The 18,207-nt window shown below is 48.8% G+C and overlaps 1 protein-coding gene across 2 annotated transcripts in view; it reads left to right on the top strand.

Annotated features, from left to right (window-relative positions):
• GPSM2 (G protein signaling modulator 2) overlaps window positions 1–18,207 on the top strand; it is a 113,417-nt gene that overhangs the window by 6,480 nt on the left and 88,730 nt on the right. Inside the window, exon 2 of one of the 2 annotated variants that reach the window (XM_033916419.1) lies at window positions 7,842–8,158. The exons of the other annotated variant lie outside the window; for it this stretch is intronic. Coding sequence (XP_033772310.1) covers window positions 8,097–8,158 — 62 coding nt within the window. The 5' untranslated portion in view covers window positions 7,842–8,096. The remainder of the gene's footprint in view (window positions 1–7,841; window positions 8,159–18,207) is intronic. 2 annotated transcript variants of the gene reach the window in all.

Raw genomic sequence — 18,207 nt, 5'->3', positions numbered from 1 at the left:
TAATTCATTAATAATATCTTCTAGATAGAAAAATTGCTCATGACAATTATCACAGATGTTTGGTTTTGCATTTCTCAAAACTGAATTTGTGTCTACAGAGTTAACATGCTGCTGCTTCACAGCAAAAATGTTACAAAATATATAAAACTCTGTGAGCGTCGGGAGCAGCGCGGGCCATTCAGCGCGGCTCACCGCACTACGAACTGCTAGCACAGTTTGATAGAAGAGGCCCAAAGTTGAGAAAGAGACCTTAGCCCCATTGTTGCTTTGCAAATTGATGTCCACAGAATCAATACCTTACCTCTTAAGTATTAAGGCGGAAATTCTACAAACTGTGCCTTAACTTAGGCACTGGTAGATGCCCTACCGGTGCCTAAGTTAATAGGGAAACATTGTTTGAAACTTTAAATTACCTGCCAGCGCCTAAAGAAAAGGCCCAGAATTGCACCTCCAGAGGCATCTACCGGCACCTGATGCCAATATGGGCGTGGCTAATGCCAGAAGTGATGTTATACGCTATAAGGCGCCTACATAGATGTGATTCACGACAAAGACAGGTGCTAGAAACGTTGGCCTGTAAAACTCTGGCCTACATTTCCCCTGCCTATCTTTCCCAGAGGTGCGCTTCTCAATACGGTGCCATTGCGTGATTGAAACCGTATAGAGAATCCAGGAGTCAAGTGTGAGGAGGGAGGGATAAGCAGCAAAAATGAAGTGAAACCTTTTGAGCAGAATACAAGTCTTGAGATCTTTGTGCGTATAGCTTGAGATTTATCATGTATTCTCTCTTTGGAAGAGAAAACCTATAATGACAGTAGACCAGGAGTGCCCAATATGTCGATCGCGATCGACCGGTAGCTCAGGAAGGCAATGTGAGTCGATCGCAGAGCCCATCCTGGGCTCCGTGATAGACTCGTGTTGCCGTCCTGATCTACCGGGCCTATCAGTCTTCCTCTCCCCAACGTCAAAGACGCCGACGTCGGGCATCCACTTTAGGCTGTTTTTTGTCATTTCAGGGGGGTGGGCGTGGCGGCTGCAGCAGCAGTCTGAAAAAGAAATCATCCTGGCCCGGGTCGGTGGTCATACTCCGGAACTTCTACCTCTTCCAGCAGCCTTCCTATCTGGCCCTCTCCCTTCTACCTGCTTCTGGCCACACCCCCTGCTCCGCGGCTCTCTTCAGCAACTCAGCAGCAGCGATCGACACAAGCTTCCGACGTTGGGGCCTACCCTCTGCGAGTCCCGCTTGTTTCAACTACCTTTTTCCACAAAGGCGGGACTCGTAGAGGGAAGGCCACGATGTCGGCAGCCTGTCTTGATCACCGCTGCTGACGAGTTGCTGAAGAGAGCCATGGAGCAGGGGGTGTTGCCGGGTGCAGGTAGAAGGGAGAGGGCCAGATGCAGGATTCGTGGGTGAGGGAGCAGAAGAGAGAGAAAGAGAGAGGGGAGGGAAACAAAAGGAAATATTTCATACTGGGCTGGGCTGGAGTGGAGGGAGGGTGGAAAGATTCTGGCTACAGGGTGCATTAACAAAGGAAAAGGGGGGAAAGCTGAAAATGGAGATAGTGACACAAAGAATAGAAAGGGTAAGCAGGACCTACTGAATAAGGATAGAGATACAGAAGGGACATGAAGAGGAGGTGAAATAGAGACATAGAAGTAATGCTGAAAAAGTGTGTGTGGGGGGGAGATAAAGACATTGAAAGGGCAAATGGTGAACATGGGGTAAAGACAAGGACAGAGACAAATGAAGATTCTGAAAAAGTGGTGAGATAGGGATATAGGTGAGATGAAAACAAAGAAGGGTGATGCTGGAAAATAGGTGGAATGGTAATTCTGACAGACACAGAAGGGAAATGCTGGATCAAGGAGAGATGGGGCTCAGGCTGGATGGAATGGGGAGAAATGCCTTGTTGGCCCGGAACTTCCTCTCCTACGTCAGAATTGACGTCAGGGAATGGAATGCTGGTCAGCACGACGCTTCTGCAGGGAAAGCTTGGGACGGCGGTGGCTTGGGGACTGTTCCCCGATGGCGGTGGCAGCAAACCGAGTGGCTTGGGGGAGAGCACGGAGAAAGAAAGAAAGAAAGGGGGCAGACAGGGAGACAGAAAAAAGGGGGAACAGGGAGACAGAAAGAAAAAGTTGGGGGAGAGAATGAGGTCTGGAGGAGAGGAAACATACAGGAGGCTGAAAGAAAGGAAGAAAGATTGGATGCACAGTCAGAAGAAGAAAGGGCAACCAGAGACTCATGAAATCACCAAACAACAAAGGTAGGAAAAATGATTTTATTTTCAATTTAGTGATCAAAATGTGTCTGTTTTGAGAATTTATATCTGCTGTCTATATTTTGCACTATGGCTCCCTTTTACTAAACCGCAATAACTGTTTTTTAGCGCAGGGAGCCTATGAGCATTGAGAGCAGTGCGAGGCATTCAGCGTAACTCCCTGTGCTAAAATCTACTATCGTGGTTTAGAAAAAAGGGAGGGGGTATATTTGTCTATTTTTGTATTTTGTTACTGAGGTGACATTGCATAGAGTCATCTGCCATGACCTCTTTGAAAAAACCCGGAATATGAATAATTAACATTTTCTCTGCCTTTCAGTGTGCTTTGTGTTTTTTTAAAAATTTTATTGTTGGTAGATCATTTTGACTTAGTCATTATAAAAGTAGCTCGCAAGCCCATAAAGTGTGGGCACCCCTGCAGTAGACCATAAGAGAAACTTGGGAATATTTTAATGAAGTTCCACTACCTATGGATAAGGCAGGTTGTGGAGCCCATCACTGTTACAGTATCCAATAGGGATCTGCATTCATTAGTATGCATTTGGTTCATTAGCACACACTTACTCTAGTCTAGCACACGCAGAATCTATTTAACATGCATGCACAATTTGGGTATTTAGAAGCTCAAATCATATTAAAAAATGTTATTAAACTAAATTGCTAGAGGCAGACCGATTGTGTTTTCAGTTTTGGCACTGAAATTGGCTTGAAATATGTGTTGCCATGTTTCAGTTTCAGCTGGAAATGACTGTGTTTTCAACTGAGTCTTCCCCCTTCCCTAACTACTCTGTCTACACACAGAACTGCTACTACTGGAGTAAGTCCTTGTGGGCTGTGGCCCTGCCAGATTGGCCACCCACTCCATCCCCCTTCCAGTACACAAAGGCCCTCCTTGGATTTAACTGTAAATGCAGCAGTCTACTTCTGTAAGAGATCCCGATAGACATTTTGAGTGAGGAACCTGTGGAGACAGGAGCGATTTGGGATCATTCCTGCCTTGAATAGGTCACTAGACCTCCAGTGCATTTAAAGTTTGGTCTGGGGAAGGGCGAAGGGGTTATGGTGTGGCAGAGGGAGGGGTCTGGGGGAGGGAGAAGGTGATGCTTTTGGTTTAGGCAGACTTAGTTGATTAAGAACCCTGGGTTTGGTTACCTTCTACTAAATGTGAAATTAAAACAAACAGAATTCTTTGGTTGCTAGTATTTAAATTTTGCTTGGGACAGAAGTAAAGGTCTGTAGTAGGAGGCAGGTTGATTAGGCATCATAAAAGACATTGGGGTGAGAGGGAACTCTCTTATTTTTTGAAGTATTTGTAATTTTATTTGATCATGGTAGAGATCCAGTGAGGAATAACCTGGGCAGGCTGGGTGGGTTAATTAGTCTTTTTCTGCTGCCGTTTACCATGTTACTGTGAAAAACAAGGACATTAAGGGGTAAATTCTGTAAAGGAAGCCTAAGTGCTGCCTAAAGTTAGGTATGACTTAGGCGTCCAAATAAAATGGTTAACAAGCAATTTAAGAGTCTTAATGAGCGATAATTGGAACTTGGAAGTCCAAAGGATGTGGATATCAGTTCTGAGACACATCCACAATTTCGTGGATGCCCATCAGGAAAAAGTTGCCCCTAAGGAAATAGGAGTGGGCGTGGTGTGGGAGAGGCTTCGATGAGGATGTCTGTTGCTTGATTTAGAGAATGACACGGTGACGGTTTACCCGCGGCCACCGCATTTAAGCCGCGGGTCACCGCCGAAAACGGGGAAGAAAACTAGCAGTCGCTGCGGTGACGGGGACAAGGCCATTCACCGACCGCGGAAACGGTGAACAGGTTTGTCCCCGCGGGCCAATGTACCCCCTTCTAGGAACCGCTATTTACCGCCCGACGCCCGATTCACCCCCCCAGCAGGACCGCTCGCACCCCCACCCCGAACGACCGCTCGCACGCGCTCCCACCCGCACCCGCGATCGGAGCAAGAGGGAGCCCAAGCCCTCTTGCCCGGCCGACTCCCCGACGTCCGATACATCCCCCCCCCCCCGGCAGGACCACTCGCACCCCCACCCCGAAGGACCGCCGACTTCCCGACAATATCGGGCCAGAAGGGAGCCCAAACCCTCCTGGCCACGGCGACCCCCTAACCCCACCCCGCACTACATTACGGGCAGGAGGGATCCCAGGCCCTCCTGCCCTCGACGCAAACCCCCCTTCCCCCCCAACGCCCGCCCCCCCCCAAGAATCTCCGACCGCCCCCCCAGCCGACCCGCGACCCCCCTGGCGACCCCCACGACCCCCCCACCCCCCTTCCCCGTACCTTTGGTAGTTGGCCGGACAGACGGGAGCCAAACCCGCCTGTCCGGCAGGCAGCCAACGAAGGAATGAGGCCGGATTGGCCCATCCATCCTAAAGCTCCGCCTACTGGTGGGGCCTAAGGCGCGTGGGCCAATCAGAATAGGCCCTGGAGCCTTAGGTCCCACCTGGGGGCGCGGCCTGAGGCACATGGGCCCAACCCGACCATGTGCCTCAGGCCGCGCCCCCAGGTGGGACCTAAGGCTCCAGGGCCTATTCTGATTGGCCCACGCGCCTTAGGCCCCACCAGTAGGCGGAGCTTTAGGATGGATGGGCCAATCCGGCCTCATTCCTTCGTTGGCTGCCTGCCGGACAGGCGGTTTTGGCTCCCGTCTGTCCGGCCAACTACCAAAGGTACGGGGAAGGGGGATGGGGGGGTCGTGGGGGTCGCCAGGGGGGTCGCGGGTCGGCTGGGGGGGGCGGTCGTTGGGGGGAGGGGGGTTTGCGTCGAGGGCAGGAGGGCTGCAGTGCAAACATAAGCCTTTCATTAAGACAATCCTGGTTCGCTTTTCCAAGTTAAAACAATTAGAAAAATATTTCTGGAGTGCTGTAATAAATTAAAATTAATAGTGCTCAGAACCCCCAAGGTAACTTCAGGCATCATTTTGAAGCTGGGGGGGGGCGGTCGTTGGGGGGAGGGGGGTTTGCGTCGAGGGCAGGAGGGCTGCAGTGCAAACATAAGCCTTTCATTAAGACAATCCTGGTTCGCTTTTCCAAGTTAAAACAATTAGAAAAATATTTCTGGAGTGCTGTAATAAATTAAAATTAATAGTGCTCAGAACCCCCAAGGTAACTTCAGGCATCATTTTGAAGCTGGGGGAGGGGGGTTTGCGTCGAGGGCAGGAGGGCCTGGGATCCCTCCTGCCCGTAATGTAGTGCGGGGTGGGGTTAGGGGGTCGCCGTGGCCAGGAGGATTTGGGCTCCCTCCTGGCCCGATATTGTTGGGGAGTCGGCGGTCCTTCGGGGGGAGGGATGTATCGGACATCGGGGGGGGGGGCATCAGGCTTTCAGGAGGGGGACAGACCTTCAAGGGGGGACAGTGCAGGGAAGTCAGGGAATTTATATTAATTAATTTTTTCTCTGCGTGTTTTGTTTTTGTATAGTTATTAACTAATATTTAACTAAGTTTTAAAGTTTTAAAGAATGTTTCCTTTATACGTAAATAAAGAAAAGTGAATGGGATTGCAGTGGCGGTGACGGGGCGGTGAATGGGGTGGCAGTGGCGGTGACGGGGCGGTGAAGAGGATGGTGAGACGGGGACGGGGCGGTGACGGGGATGGTGAGACGGGGACGGGGCGGGTGACGGGGATGGTGAGACGGGGACGGGGCGGTGACGGGGACCAATTTTTTCACCGTGTCATTCTCTAGCTTGATTCACATACCGCTGAGCGCATCCACCTAATGTCTACATTATAGGCGAATGAAAAGCAGGTCTACTTTTGAGCAGGACTTGGGTAGCAGATAGACTTGAGTTAGGTGGACGGGACTTAGGCGGGCTTTGGACGTCTCCAATGCGTTTTGCTAAATAGATTAATAGGGTTTTTATTTTTGCTTTATTAAGCTCAAAATACGTTTAATAATGTACCACCTAAATAGGGCACATGAATACAAAGATGTTGCATGCAAAACCTATGTTTGTGGGAAAACAGCAATGTTATTTGCTAATTATAGGAAAAGATTCATTAACTGAAGCAGAGTACATTAAAAAGATAGCTTTATATTTTTTGCTAAAAAGCTACCCTTTTTTTCTGAGTACCATGTTTCCCCATATATAGGCCGTGGCCTAAACATAGGTTTTACAAACCCATGTATAGGGCGCAGCCTAGTTATATGGGGACATTCAGCGGGCGGTGTGGGGGCAGGCCTGCACCACAGGAGATTCTCTGTCCGCCATCCAGGAGGCTCCTGAAAAGGTACCGGCGGTGGGGGGATTATTTAAAAAGGCAGGGGAGGCACTGGAAGATAAGCCATGGCTAATACCATGGGATGGCTTATCTTCTGGTTTTTAAACATAGGCTGCCTTTTGCGGCCTATACATGGGTGTGGCCTATGCAGAGGAGCGGCCTATATATGGGGAAATAAGGTAAAAAGTGCTGCAATGAGCTAATTCTTGAAAAAGCTGCATTAAGCAAGCAAAGCACAAAAAAAAAAAAAATATATATATATATATAATAAAACGCTAAGCGCCCATGCGCACTCGCACCGCGTGTTCCCTGATCTGTTGCAGCGGCACGAGTGCGCATGCGAACCACACAAGCTTCCCTGCTTTCCACCTCACAATACGGCCCTACCAGCCGAAGTTTCTTTACACGCTGCCGCGGCAAGGCGGTGCAAAGGCAGTGCGTCTATTGATCGCCTAAACCATGCTCAAAAGTAGACTTGCTTTACAATGCCTATAAGACCTAGTTTTACAATTGCTTTGCAGCTTGCTAGCTCACTCTGTGGCACACTGGTTAGACGTACAGCCTTCTAACCTGACATTGTTGGTTTGAATCCCACTCACTCCTTGTGACAGAAGAGAAATTAAAAAAAAAGAAAAGATTTTAATGAAAAACAACATAAAATCGCCATTCTAATAACATCATAATACATGATAATGTTATAGACGTTCTTCTGGACGTCTAACTTCTGCCTAAAATGCGATTCTCTAAAGGGTGTCTACAAATTTGGACATCTAACTCATGCTGTGTGCGATTTTGTAAAGAACATCTAGCTTTTGTAGAATCACGCCTGCGGGGACATCCAAACCATACCTAACATTAGACGCACTATACAGAATCGGGCCCTAAATGACTATTCTGGTTCTTAAAATAAGTAGTCTGACTAAAAATTTTGAAATCCATGTTTAGTTTTATAGCTTCAAGATCTTACTCTGATAGGACTGCATGTTTCTGCAGTTTGTTGCTAGCATTTTATTAAGTTCTTTATGGATTAAATTTTGATTTGCTCCAGGGAATTACAATGAGTGATTATAATGGTAGCTTAATTAAAATGTTTAAATTTAGGCAGCATGCTACCTTGAGGGAAAATCTGTTCTCACTTTTCAGATGCTTACATGCTGGGATCACTATGGTTACAATGACACATTGCTTCTCTCTCATGGAGTATTTGAGACTACAGAGTCAGCAGTGTTTGGCTTCTCTTCTGCAAATTACAGAAACTTGAGAGTAGGTTATTGAAAATGAGACTTAAAGAACAGCATCTTGTTTCCCTTTGCAGAGCTGCAGATGAATTGAACTGAAAAGGCTGCACACACAAGATCGTGGGATAGATTTCTGAGCTGCGTGTGCCATTGACCATCTTTTACTTATAAATAAAGAGGAGTAGTGAACTAGCAGCTTAAAATTTATTAACAGCAGCTCACTAATTTATTAACTGTGACAATGTTCTGAAAACATTCTTCCATCTTAAAGGGCTTGGCATGCCCTCAACAAACATTCAGTATTTGCATTACTTTGCTGATAATGCAACTCGATGGAGGCAAGTGATGTTTTGCTAAGCACACGAGAAGATCATGGCTTTCATGTTCGTTACAGGTAAGGATAATATTTGATAGTGTTTAGGATTGTGATTTTAGAATTAAAGCTGGTTAATTTTATTTTTAACTTTTTTAAGATTTGCATACAGCACATTTGAAGGTAGGTTGACATGAAGTAGAAATGGGGAATGCACTATAGAATATAGATAAAAAAATTAAGTTGGTGTGTGTCTAAATACGGAAATCGAATTTCCTTCTGCAGATATTCAGGTGTGAGATATACTTATAGTTGAATCTGATGCTTTTGTTAGATAATACAATAGAATCTCAGTTATCCGGCACCCATGGGGATTGGTGGATGCCGGATAACTTTTTCTGGTTGATTGAGAATGTTAGAAACTTTGTCTAACATAGATCTCAATTCCCCCCCCTCCCACCCTGAAGCACCAGTATGGCAGTGGTCCTGAGCCACAAAGCCCTCCTTCCTCAAGCCCCAGAGCAGCAGAAGCAGGCAGTGGGCCTGAGCTGTGAACCCCCTTGCTCTCTCCCTTTCTTATCCAAAGTGACAGCTGGTCAGCAGGAGGCAGCACTCAAAACAGGCTGCTCACAGCCAGCCCTGGCAGGGCTTTCCCTCTGATGCATCATTCCAGCTGCCGTCCCTTAGCAGCTGCCGCTTTAGGTAACGGAAGGAGGGCACGTGGGGGTTTGCGGCTCAGGACTACCATCTGAGGGAGGGGGCGTTTGTGGCTGAGGACCGCTGGTGCTTCGGGGCGGGAGGGAGGGTGAGGTTCACATCTTAGCTACTTCAGAGCTTGAAGGAGGGGGGATTTATGGCTCAGGATTGCTGGTGCTTCGGGTCAAGAGTGAGGTGGGGTTCACGGCTGCTAGTGCTTCGGGGGACTTTTTTCTTTTCCTGGTGATTTTTTTTTTGTCGGTTAACTGAAATTCTACTGTACTATGTAACATGAATTATCCCAGGACAAGCAGGCAGCATATTCTCTACATGTGGATGAAGTCATCCCGTCGCGGACAGCTTTTCAAACAAACTTGATTGAAGATCTCAAAGTTTGCTAGTGCTGCACCGCGCATGCGTGTACCTTCCCGCTCAGCTAGGGGGCGCGTCTCCTCAACATAGTCCTCAGTTCTTAGTTTTCCGTGGAGCCAGAAAGCCCTGTCTCTCTTTTCTGCGTTGATTTCTGCCTTTCTTGCACCACGGCTTCTTTTATTGTTTTTTTACGATCAGAAGTCGCTGTGCCCTGCATCTTTATTGTTTTTGTCACAAAAAAAAAAATTAAATAAATAAATATTATCCTCAATCGCGACCGGGGGACCCCGGTTTTTTCCTTGGCCGCCTGGCCTCATGTGGTCGCGGCCTTTTTTTCCTACCTTATGTCCCGGCCTGTTACAGGGTTCAAAAAGTGCACGCAGTGCGGTCGGGTGCTCTTGATAACTGACCCGCACCATTGGTGTATACTTTGTCTCTGTGTTGATCACTCTACAACTTCTTGCCCGCGTTGTGCCACTCTTCAACCTCGGGCTCTTCATCTACGGCGGGCCAGGATTGTGGAACTCTTTGCTATGGACCAGCCTGGGGATAGGACCTCGACCCCGGTCTCGACGTCTGCCTCGAAGACCTCAGCCCCGAGTAAGTCTCCCTCGACTTCGAAGGCCTTGGCAACTCCGGCTTTGAAGACCTCGGCTTCAGTTAAGTCTCCTCTTCCTCTTTCAGGTTCAGCTCAGCTACTGAAGAAGCCGTCCTCGGAGTCTATGGCCACCCAGGCAGTGAGTGTTGTTCTGCCGGCCTCTGCGAGACCTCCTCCAAAGCGTGCCTCCACTTTCAGGGAATACTCAACATTGAGGTCGCCCTCATTGGAGCGTACTGTTGCACCTGTCCGTCCAAATCCTTTGATCTCGGTGCCGATGTTCGAGGATATGCTTAAGGCTATCTTAACCTCGCAGATCTCCTCTGCTTTGGCTCAGCTTGCCCTGGCCTCGACCTCGCTCGTTGTTTACCAGCCTGAGCGTCGCGCCGAGGGCTCTCGAGGTAAGGTGCGCCGGTCCTGACGCTTCTCCTCGAGTGACTCCTCGCCTCCTCCCTCGAAGCGGACTTTTCCCGCCGCCCGGCCTCGCTCGAAGCACCGGCCTAAGTGTACCTGTTCTTCGCGGCAGCGGTCCACAAAACGGTCCAGAGCCTCGTCCCCGAGGCGGGGTAGGTCGCTGGGTCTTCACACTATGGGGTCCATCGAGCCGTTGGACCTCGTGCTGTCTGACCCTCGTCCTCGACGACCTCCCGTGCCTTCTCAGTCTCCGAGCTGAGGAGCTTCGAGGTCGAAGATTCCCGCCTCGCTGCTGCGTCGGAAGGTCTCTTCTTCCCTGGGCTCGCCGGGGCAGGATCCTCGGGTCTCCGTCCCTCGGAACCCCGGTTCCTCTCCTTCCAGGCATTCTAAACGCAAGCAGTCATCGACTCCCCCTCATTCTCTCAGCGGGGCCTCCTCGACGTCCATGCTTGTGGACACTGACCTACCAGCGTAGTACTCGAGGGAGACTTCCCTCTCGTTCTCTGCTGTCCCGAAGTCCTGCTCAGCTTCGCCTCTCGAAGGGCGTTCTGTGGGCAAGGCTTCCTCCTTCACGAGGTTCGTGATGGATATGGGCAAGGCGCTGGCACTAGACCTCCAGTCCGAGTCCAGGCACCCGGTAATATTTGGAGGAGATGGAGCTTCCTCACCCACCAAAGGAATCCCTTCACCTCCCATTGAATCCGGTTTTGCAGCAGACTATCTTCTGGAAATTGGAGATGCCGTACGCGATTCCTGCTATTCCGTCCAAGATGGAATCCCGATACGGGACAGTCCCGTGTAAGGGATTTGAAAAGACTCAGCTCTCCCACCAGTCCTTGGTTGTAGAGTCTTCCTTGAAGAAGTCTAATCCTTCCAGGGTCTACGCGGTTATCCCGCCGAGCCGGGAAGGCTGGACTATGGACAAGTTTGGCAGGCGCCTGTACCAAAATTTGATGATGGCGAACAGGGTTCTGAATTACAATTTCAATTTTACATCCTATCTCAAACATTGCATCAAATCCCTGCCATCTTTTCAGGATGATTTGGCTATCCATCGCCGGGCTGAATTTCGCTGGCTTCTGGATACGCTGTCGCAGATTCGCCTTTATATGTTTCAGGCGACCTATGATTCCTTTGAACTTTCCTTGAGGGTCTCCGCTTTTGCGATAACCATGCGCTGTCTAGCTTGGCTCCGCATCGTTGACATGGACCCTAATCTGCAGGACCGTTTGACGAATCTCCCGTGCTTGGGCAACGAGCTCTTTGACGACTCCATCGAGGCAGCCACCAAACACCTCTCCGAACATGAACGCTCCTTCGCCTCCTTGGTCAGACCCAAGGTGAAGCCTGCACCTCCTAAGTCGTACAAGTTGCCCCCCGTCCCCGTTGCTATCCTCAGAAGTCCACGCCGGCTTTTTCCAGGCCGCCACCAAGGCGTCGGCAGCAGCAGAGGGCCCCTCAAAAGCCTCAGACCCCTGTGGTGGCTAAGCCTGTGCCGTCCTTTTGACTATCCTAGTTTGAGCAGGCCACCACCTTTCGTCCTCAAGCTTTCCCCTCTACCTATCGGGGGCCGTCTCAGTTCTTTTTGCCACCACTGAGAACTGATTACTTCGGACAACTGGGTCTTCTCCGTCATCAGGGAGGGGTTTTCCCTTCATTTTTGGAAGGCACCTCTGGACATGCCCCCAAGAGAGTGTCTTTCCAACAGGACGCAGCTCCCCCTTCTTCTCCAGGAGGCTCATGTCCTCCTTCACCTCCGGGCGGTGGAGGAGGTCCCTTTGTGTCAGCGGGGCACTGTATTCTACTCCTGGTACTTTCTAGTCCTCAAAAAGACCGGGGACCTTCGCTCTATCCTGGACCTCAGAGTATTGAACAAGTTCCTGGTCAAGGAAAAGTTCCGCATGCTCTCTCTTCCCATGTTGTATCCCCTGATGGACGAGGGGGACTGGTTGTGCTCGCTGGATCTAAAAGAGGCCTACACTCACATCCCGATTCTTGCAGGTTTCTTCATTTTCAGGTGGGAGATTTTCACCTGCAGTATCGAGTCCTCCCGTTCGGGCTCGCATCGTCTCCGCGAGTCTTCACGAAGTGCCTCATGGTGGTGGTGGCAGCCCTGTGGTCACAGGGTCTTCAAGTGTTCCCGTACCTCGACGACTGGCTCATCAAAGCACCGTCACGGCAGGGGGTTATTTCAGCGACCCAACGGACTATTATGTTCCTTCAGCGTCTGGGCTTCGAAGTCAACTTCCCCAAGTCCCAGTTGTGTCCCTCTTAGTCTCTGCAGCTCATAGGAGTGGTGCTGGACACGGTTCGCCTCTGCTCGTTTCTGCCTCAGCCTCGGCAGGCCACCCTCATTCGCTTGTGCCAGCAGGTCTCCCTTCAGTCTACGGTTTCGGCCAAGCAGATGATGATTCTGTTGGAAAACATGGCCTCCACCGTTCATGTGACTCCTTTTGCCAGGCTTCACCTCCGAGTGCCTCAGTGGACCCTGGCATCCCAGTGGAGACAGGACCGGGATCCCGCCTCTTGGTACATTGCGGTGACTCCCTCCTTGAAGCATTCGCTCCGCTGGTGGACGCTCTCTTCCAATCTTTCCAGAAGTTTTCTCTTTCTCACGCACCCACTGCAGAAGATCCTAACAACGGACTCCTCTACGTATGCCTGGGGGGCTCACCTCGACGGCCTCCGGACTCAGGGTCTTTGGTCGAGCACCAACCGTCACTGCCACATCAATCTGCTGGAGCTTCGGGCCATTTACAAGGCTGTGGTAGCCTTTCGGCATTTGCTTCAGGATCGCATGGTCCTGGTGCGAACGGACAACCAGGTGGCGATATATTATGTGAACAAACAGGGGGGTATGAGTTCCCTATCTCTTTGTTGGGAAGCTCTTCGGCTCTGTGAGTGGGCGATATGCCACAACATCTTCCTCTGAGCGGTCTACATCCAGGGCGAGCAAAACTGCCTGGCGGACAGGTTGAGGCGCCTTCTCCAGCCACATTAATGGACACTCCATTCCGCCACTCTGCGTCAGGCCGCCATGATTTTGATAGCTCCTCGGTGGCCCAGGCAGCCGTGGTTCTCCCTTCTCCTCCGACTCAGTGTCAAGGAGCCTCTGCTTCTGCCTGTATTTCCTTCTCTGCTGTCTCAGAGTCAGGGTTCGCTGCTGCATCCCAATCTGCGGTCTCTACACTTAACAGCTTGGTTCCTTTCCACCTGACTCCCTCCTTCGATTTTTCTCAGTCGGTGAGGGATGTTCTCGAGGCCTCTCGGAAGAGTTCCACTAGACAATGCTACTCCCAGAAATAGACTAGATTTGCTGCGTGGTGTGCTGCGCATCGCGTGGAGCCACTGTCTTCCTCCTTGTCCTCCGTGCTTGATTATCTGATCCACTTGTCTCGATCTGGTCTCAAATCGACATCTATTCGAGTCCACCTCAGTGCGATTGCTGCCTTTCATCAGCCGATTGATGGGAACTCGCTCTCGGTCAATCTGGTGGTTTCCCGATTTATGAAGGGCCTTTTCAATGTCCATCCTCCACTCAAGCCCCTCCTCCCCTGGTGGTTTGGGATCTTAATGTGGTTCTGACTCAGATGATGAAACCTCCATTTGAACCCATTGATTAGGCTCATCTGAAGTACCTCACTTGGAAGGTGTTGTTCCTGATTGCCCTCACGTCTGCTCACAGAGTCAGTGAGCTGCAGGCTCTGGTTGTGGACCCGCCTTTTACTGTTTTTCATCATGACAAGGTGGTCCTTCGTACTCATCCTAAGTTCTTGCCTAAGGTGGTTTCGGATTTCCACCTCAACCAGTCCATTGTTCTTCCGGTTTTTTTCCTAAGCCCCATTCTCATCCTGGAGAGGTGGCGCTTCACACTCTTGACTGTAAGAGGGCGTTGGCTTTCTACCTGCAACGCACTCAAGGTCATTGGATGGCTCCTCAACTCTTCATATCTTTTGATCCGAATTGGTTGGGGAGTCCTGTTTCCAAGCGCACCTTGTCCAACTGGTTAGCTGCTTGTATTTCCTTCTGCTACGCTCAGGCTGGTCTCCCGCTGCAGGGTCGGGTCACAGGGCATAAATCAGAGTGATGGCGGCATCTGTTGCTTTCCTCAGGTCCATGCCTATTGAGGAGATCTGCAAGGCCACCACTTGGTCCTCAGTTCATATATTCACCTCTCACTAATGTCTGGATACTTTTTCCAGACGCGAAGGCCAATTCGGCCAGTCGGTTTTGCGTAATCTGTTCTCCTAAATTTTGCCAACTCTCCCACCGTCCCATCCTGATTAGCTTGAAGGTCACCCACATGTAGAGAATATGCTGCCTGCTTGTCCTGGGATAAAGCACAGCTACTTACCGTAACAGGTGTTATCCAGGGACAGCAGGCAGATATTCTCGCAACCCGCCCACCTCCCCTGGTTGGCTTCTTTGCTAGCTATCTAAACTGAAGACCACGTTGAGGAGACTCGTCCCCTAGCTGAGTGGGCAGGCACACGCATGCATGGTGCAGCACTAGCAAACTTTGAGATCTTCAATCAAGTTTGCTTGAAAAGCTGTCCGCGACAGGGCTCCGTGGATGACGTCACCCACATGTAGAGAATATCTGCCCGCTGTCCCTGGATAACACCTATTACGGTAAGTAACTGTGCTTTTTGTTCCTGGGCAGTAAGTGTAATTTCCTAATTACTCATGCCTAAAAAGTATAGAAAATGTTTATTTCCATAAAACTGCTTTTGTGACCAGAATAGTCAAATTTTGCAATTTACTTATTTAAAATGTGAAAATACCAAATTTTCATCTTTTCATTCTTACAAGTCATAAAAAGCAACATATGAATCAATACAGTTAACATATATATATTTTGAAGTTATACCAAGAAGATTTAAAAGTGAGTACTTTTTTGAGATTTGCGATTTATATTGTACGTCACTTTCACAAATCAACCCCCAGATGTAGTTTCCCCATCATGTTCTCATATTGTCCTTGGTAGCAGTGTTCAAAGTCCATTATATCCTGGTGGAAGCGCTCACCTTGCTCCTCTGGGTATGCTCCCATGTTCTCATTGATGTCTCAAGATGAACATCAAGGACATGGACTTTGAGAGACATCTTACAGCCCTACATGCTTTATCTTGGATTAACAAAGAAAAGATGTAAACCTTTACAGCTTCTAATGAATTCAGCTGCAAGATTGATTGTGGGTATTCCTAGGATTGAACATATTACCATATATACTCAAATATAAACTGGGATTTTTGAGTAAAAAAATTGGCCCAAAAATGGAGGTCCTGGTTTATATTCAGGCCAGCGCCCCCTCCCAGAATAATTGCAGGCTACTGCCAGGCTCTGCACCCTGTCCCCCTTCCCAGTCCTGTCCTACCTCCTCTGCTGATCTCTGGTGGTCCAGAGGTGCAGTGGGCAGGAGCAAAATTTCCACGCTCCTACCCCGCTGCTAACCCGGTCAGTGGTGGCTGCCGGGAGATCTGGTTTCTTCTGCCGCTGAACGGCAATGAGCAAGCACGCTCTTGTCCGCTGCACCTCTGGACCACCAAGGATCGGCAGAGGAGGTAGGAGGACAAGACGGGGAGGAGGGACAGGGTGCAGAGATTGGGAGGGAGGGGGGCTGGGTGCAGAATCTGACAGGGGAGAGAGGGAGGGAGGAAGGGGGTTGGGTGCAGAGCCTGACGGGTTGGGAGGGAAGAGGGCTGGGTGCAGTGCCTGGCAGGAAGAGAGCTGGGTGCAGTGTCTGGCAGGGGAGGGAGTGCATGACAGGCCAGGGCATGACAGAATGGCAGGGCAGGGCATGGCAGGCCAGGGCATGACAGAGAATGACAGGGCAGGGCAGGGCATGGCATGGCAGGGGACTTGAATATTAAGCCGCCCTATTTATATTCGAGTCAACCATTTTTCCTCCTTTTTGGAAGGGGAATGGGGGGTTTCGATTTATATTCGAGTATATATGGTACTCAATTTCTAAAGTCTTTACATTGGCTACCTGTACAGCAGCAGATATGCTATAAAGTGTTATCAGTTGTTCATCAAATATTGTATTTTTCTGAACACTCGGTACATTGCGGTGACTCCCAGAATTTGTGGGAAATTTACCGACCAGCAAGAAATTTGAGATCTGAGGGGGGGAATGTTGTTGACTAGTTTGAAGGAAGATGGGATCCTCAGCATTATGTGAAATCAAGAATGGCTATTTTTTTTATTGCTGGGGAAAAAAAAAACCTATGGAACTCCATTCCAGGAGTGATGAGAGTATGTAAGGATCATATGTCATTCAAGAAGCTATTAAAAACACAATTACTCGTAGATGCCTTTCTGTAACTTTTGTGGGGTTTGAATGTTCAAGGCTTGAGTTGGCCCTCTATTTTAAGGGAAGATTAGAAAGAATGATTTGAATTTATTGTTGTATTTCACAATGTCTCATTCATTATTTATTGTGTATTATTTGTTATGACTTTTTTTTAAAACCTGTGTATGTATGATATATGTACACCGCTTAGATTTAAGTGGTTTATACATTTTAAAAATAAATACTGGAATTATTCACCAGATTCTCTCTACTCAGAAATTTTAAGTATGCACTTTTTTCTTTTTCCCATCTTGACTTTGATATTTCTTGTACTGGGTCTAGAGATGGGTAAAAGGAATGTTTTGTGCATTACTACCATTTAATAATTTAAATGCAATTGTGTTCTTCTTTTTACAGGGAGACCCCCCCCCCTGCTGTTTGTATAGCAGGGAATGTTTAATAATTCATTTCCAGCTGCAGGATAAAGAATTTAGTATAGGAAGAGAAACAGTACAAATATTAGATTGTTTTCATATTTTTTTATTTCTCTGTAAAGATCATTGCATATTGATGATAAGAAGTTTCTAACCATACAGAGAGGCTTAATTTCATTGACCTGATGGGAAAACTATTTTGTTTTAGAACTGATCTATTCTTTCCCTGCCCCGTAAACCTGATCCTAGCTAGTAAACCTGTATGCTAGCTAGTAGTGCTGCCCGATTCTGGAAAAAAAATTTGATTCGATTCAGCCTATTGAATCGATGATTCGATTCGATTTTCCTGCCCAATTGGGTGGTTTTTTCCAAACATCCTGGTGGGTTTATTTTATAACCTCTTCACCCCCTTTGCCCTCTCCTACCCACACTGGTCCTGTGGTGTAAACAAAATAAACAAACAAAAAATACTTTTCCTCTCTCTCTTAAATCCTAGCTCACGTTTGTGGTCCAATACCAGCTCTGGAAGGATACACATTTCAAGTCTGACATATTGTAATCACAAAACAGAAAATAAAATTATTTTCCTATCTTTTGTTATCTGGTAATTTTTCAAATCTTGTTGTTCTCATGTTGGTCTGGTTGTCTTCTGATCAGGCTCTCCTTCTTTCTCCGTGCTAACCATCCATCTTCCATCTCTGTCCTGCCTTTCTGTTTCCCTTTCCTTCCCTGGAGGTCTGGCATCTTTCATTTTTTTCATTTCTATCTCCCTGCAGCTGCAGCGATGGACCCCACCATCCACAGATCCACTATCTCTCCTTTTCTCATCTACCCTTTCATCCAGCATCTCTCGTCTGTGTCCCTGTTCCTATGCTCCCTCCATGCCCAGCATCTTATCTCTCCCCATATCCAGCTTCTTCTTTCTCTCTTCCTTACCTCCTGTATTCCCTTCCCCAGGTACAGGCTTTCTCCTACTATCGCTCCTGCCATCCTTCACCTTGCCCACCTACTTTGGAGCAGTATCTGTCCCTCTTGTACCCTTCCCCTTGTGGTCTTGCATTTCTCTCTCCCTCTTTCCATTAGTCCAGCACCTCTCCTCTGCTTTCCTCCCCCTCTTTTTGGTCTCTCTCTTCCTTTTACTTCACCCCAGATCTGGCATCTCCCCTCCCCTCTCTTACTCCTTCCTCCTCCTCCCTCTACACAGGCCTGCCTCCCTACCTCCAAAGGAACTCTTCCTCCTCCTCCCTCTGCACAGGCCTGCCTCCTGCTCCCCACCACTAAGACCTGTTCCCCCCACGAAGGCCTTCTCCCCCCAGGAAGGC

Source organism: Geotrypetes seraphini, chromosome 12, assembly GCF_902459505.1.
Source record: "Geotrypetes seraphini chromosome 12, aGeoSer1.1, whole genome shotgun sequence".
Classification (NCBI taxonomy): Eukaryota; Metazoa; Chordata; class Amphibia; order Gymnophiona; family Dermophiidae; genus Geotrypetes; species Geotrypetes seraphini.
The sequence above is the reverse complement of the archived record's forward strand: the minus strand, read 5'-3'. Positions and strand labels throughout refer to the sequence as shown.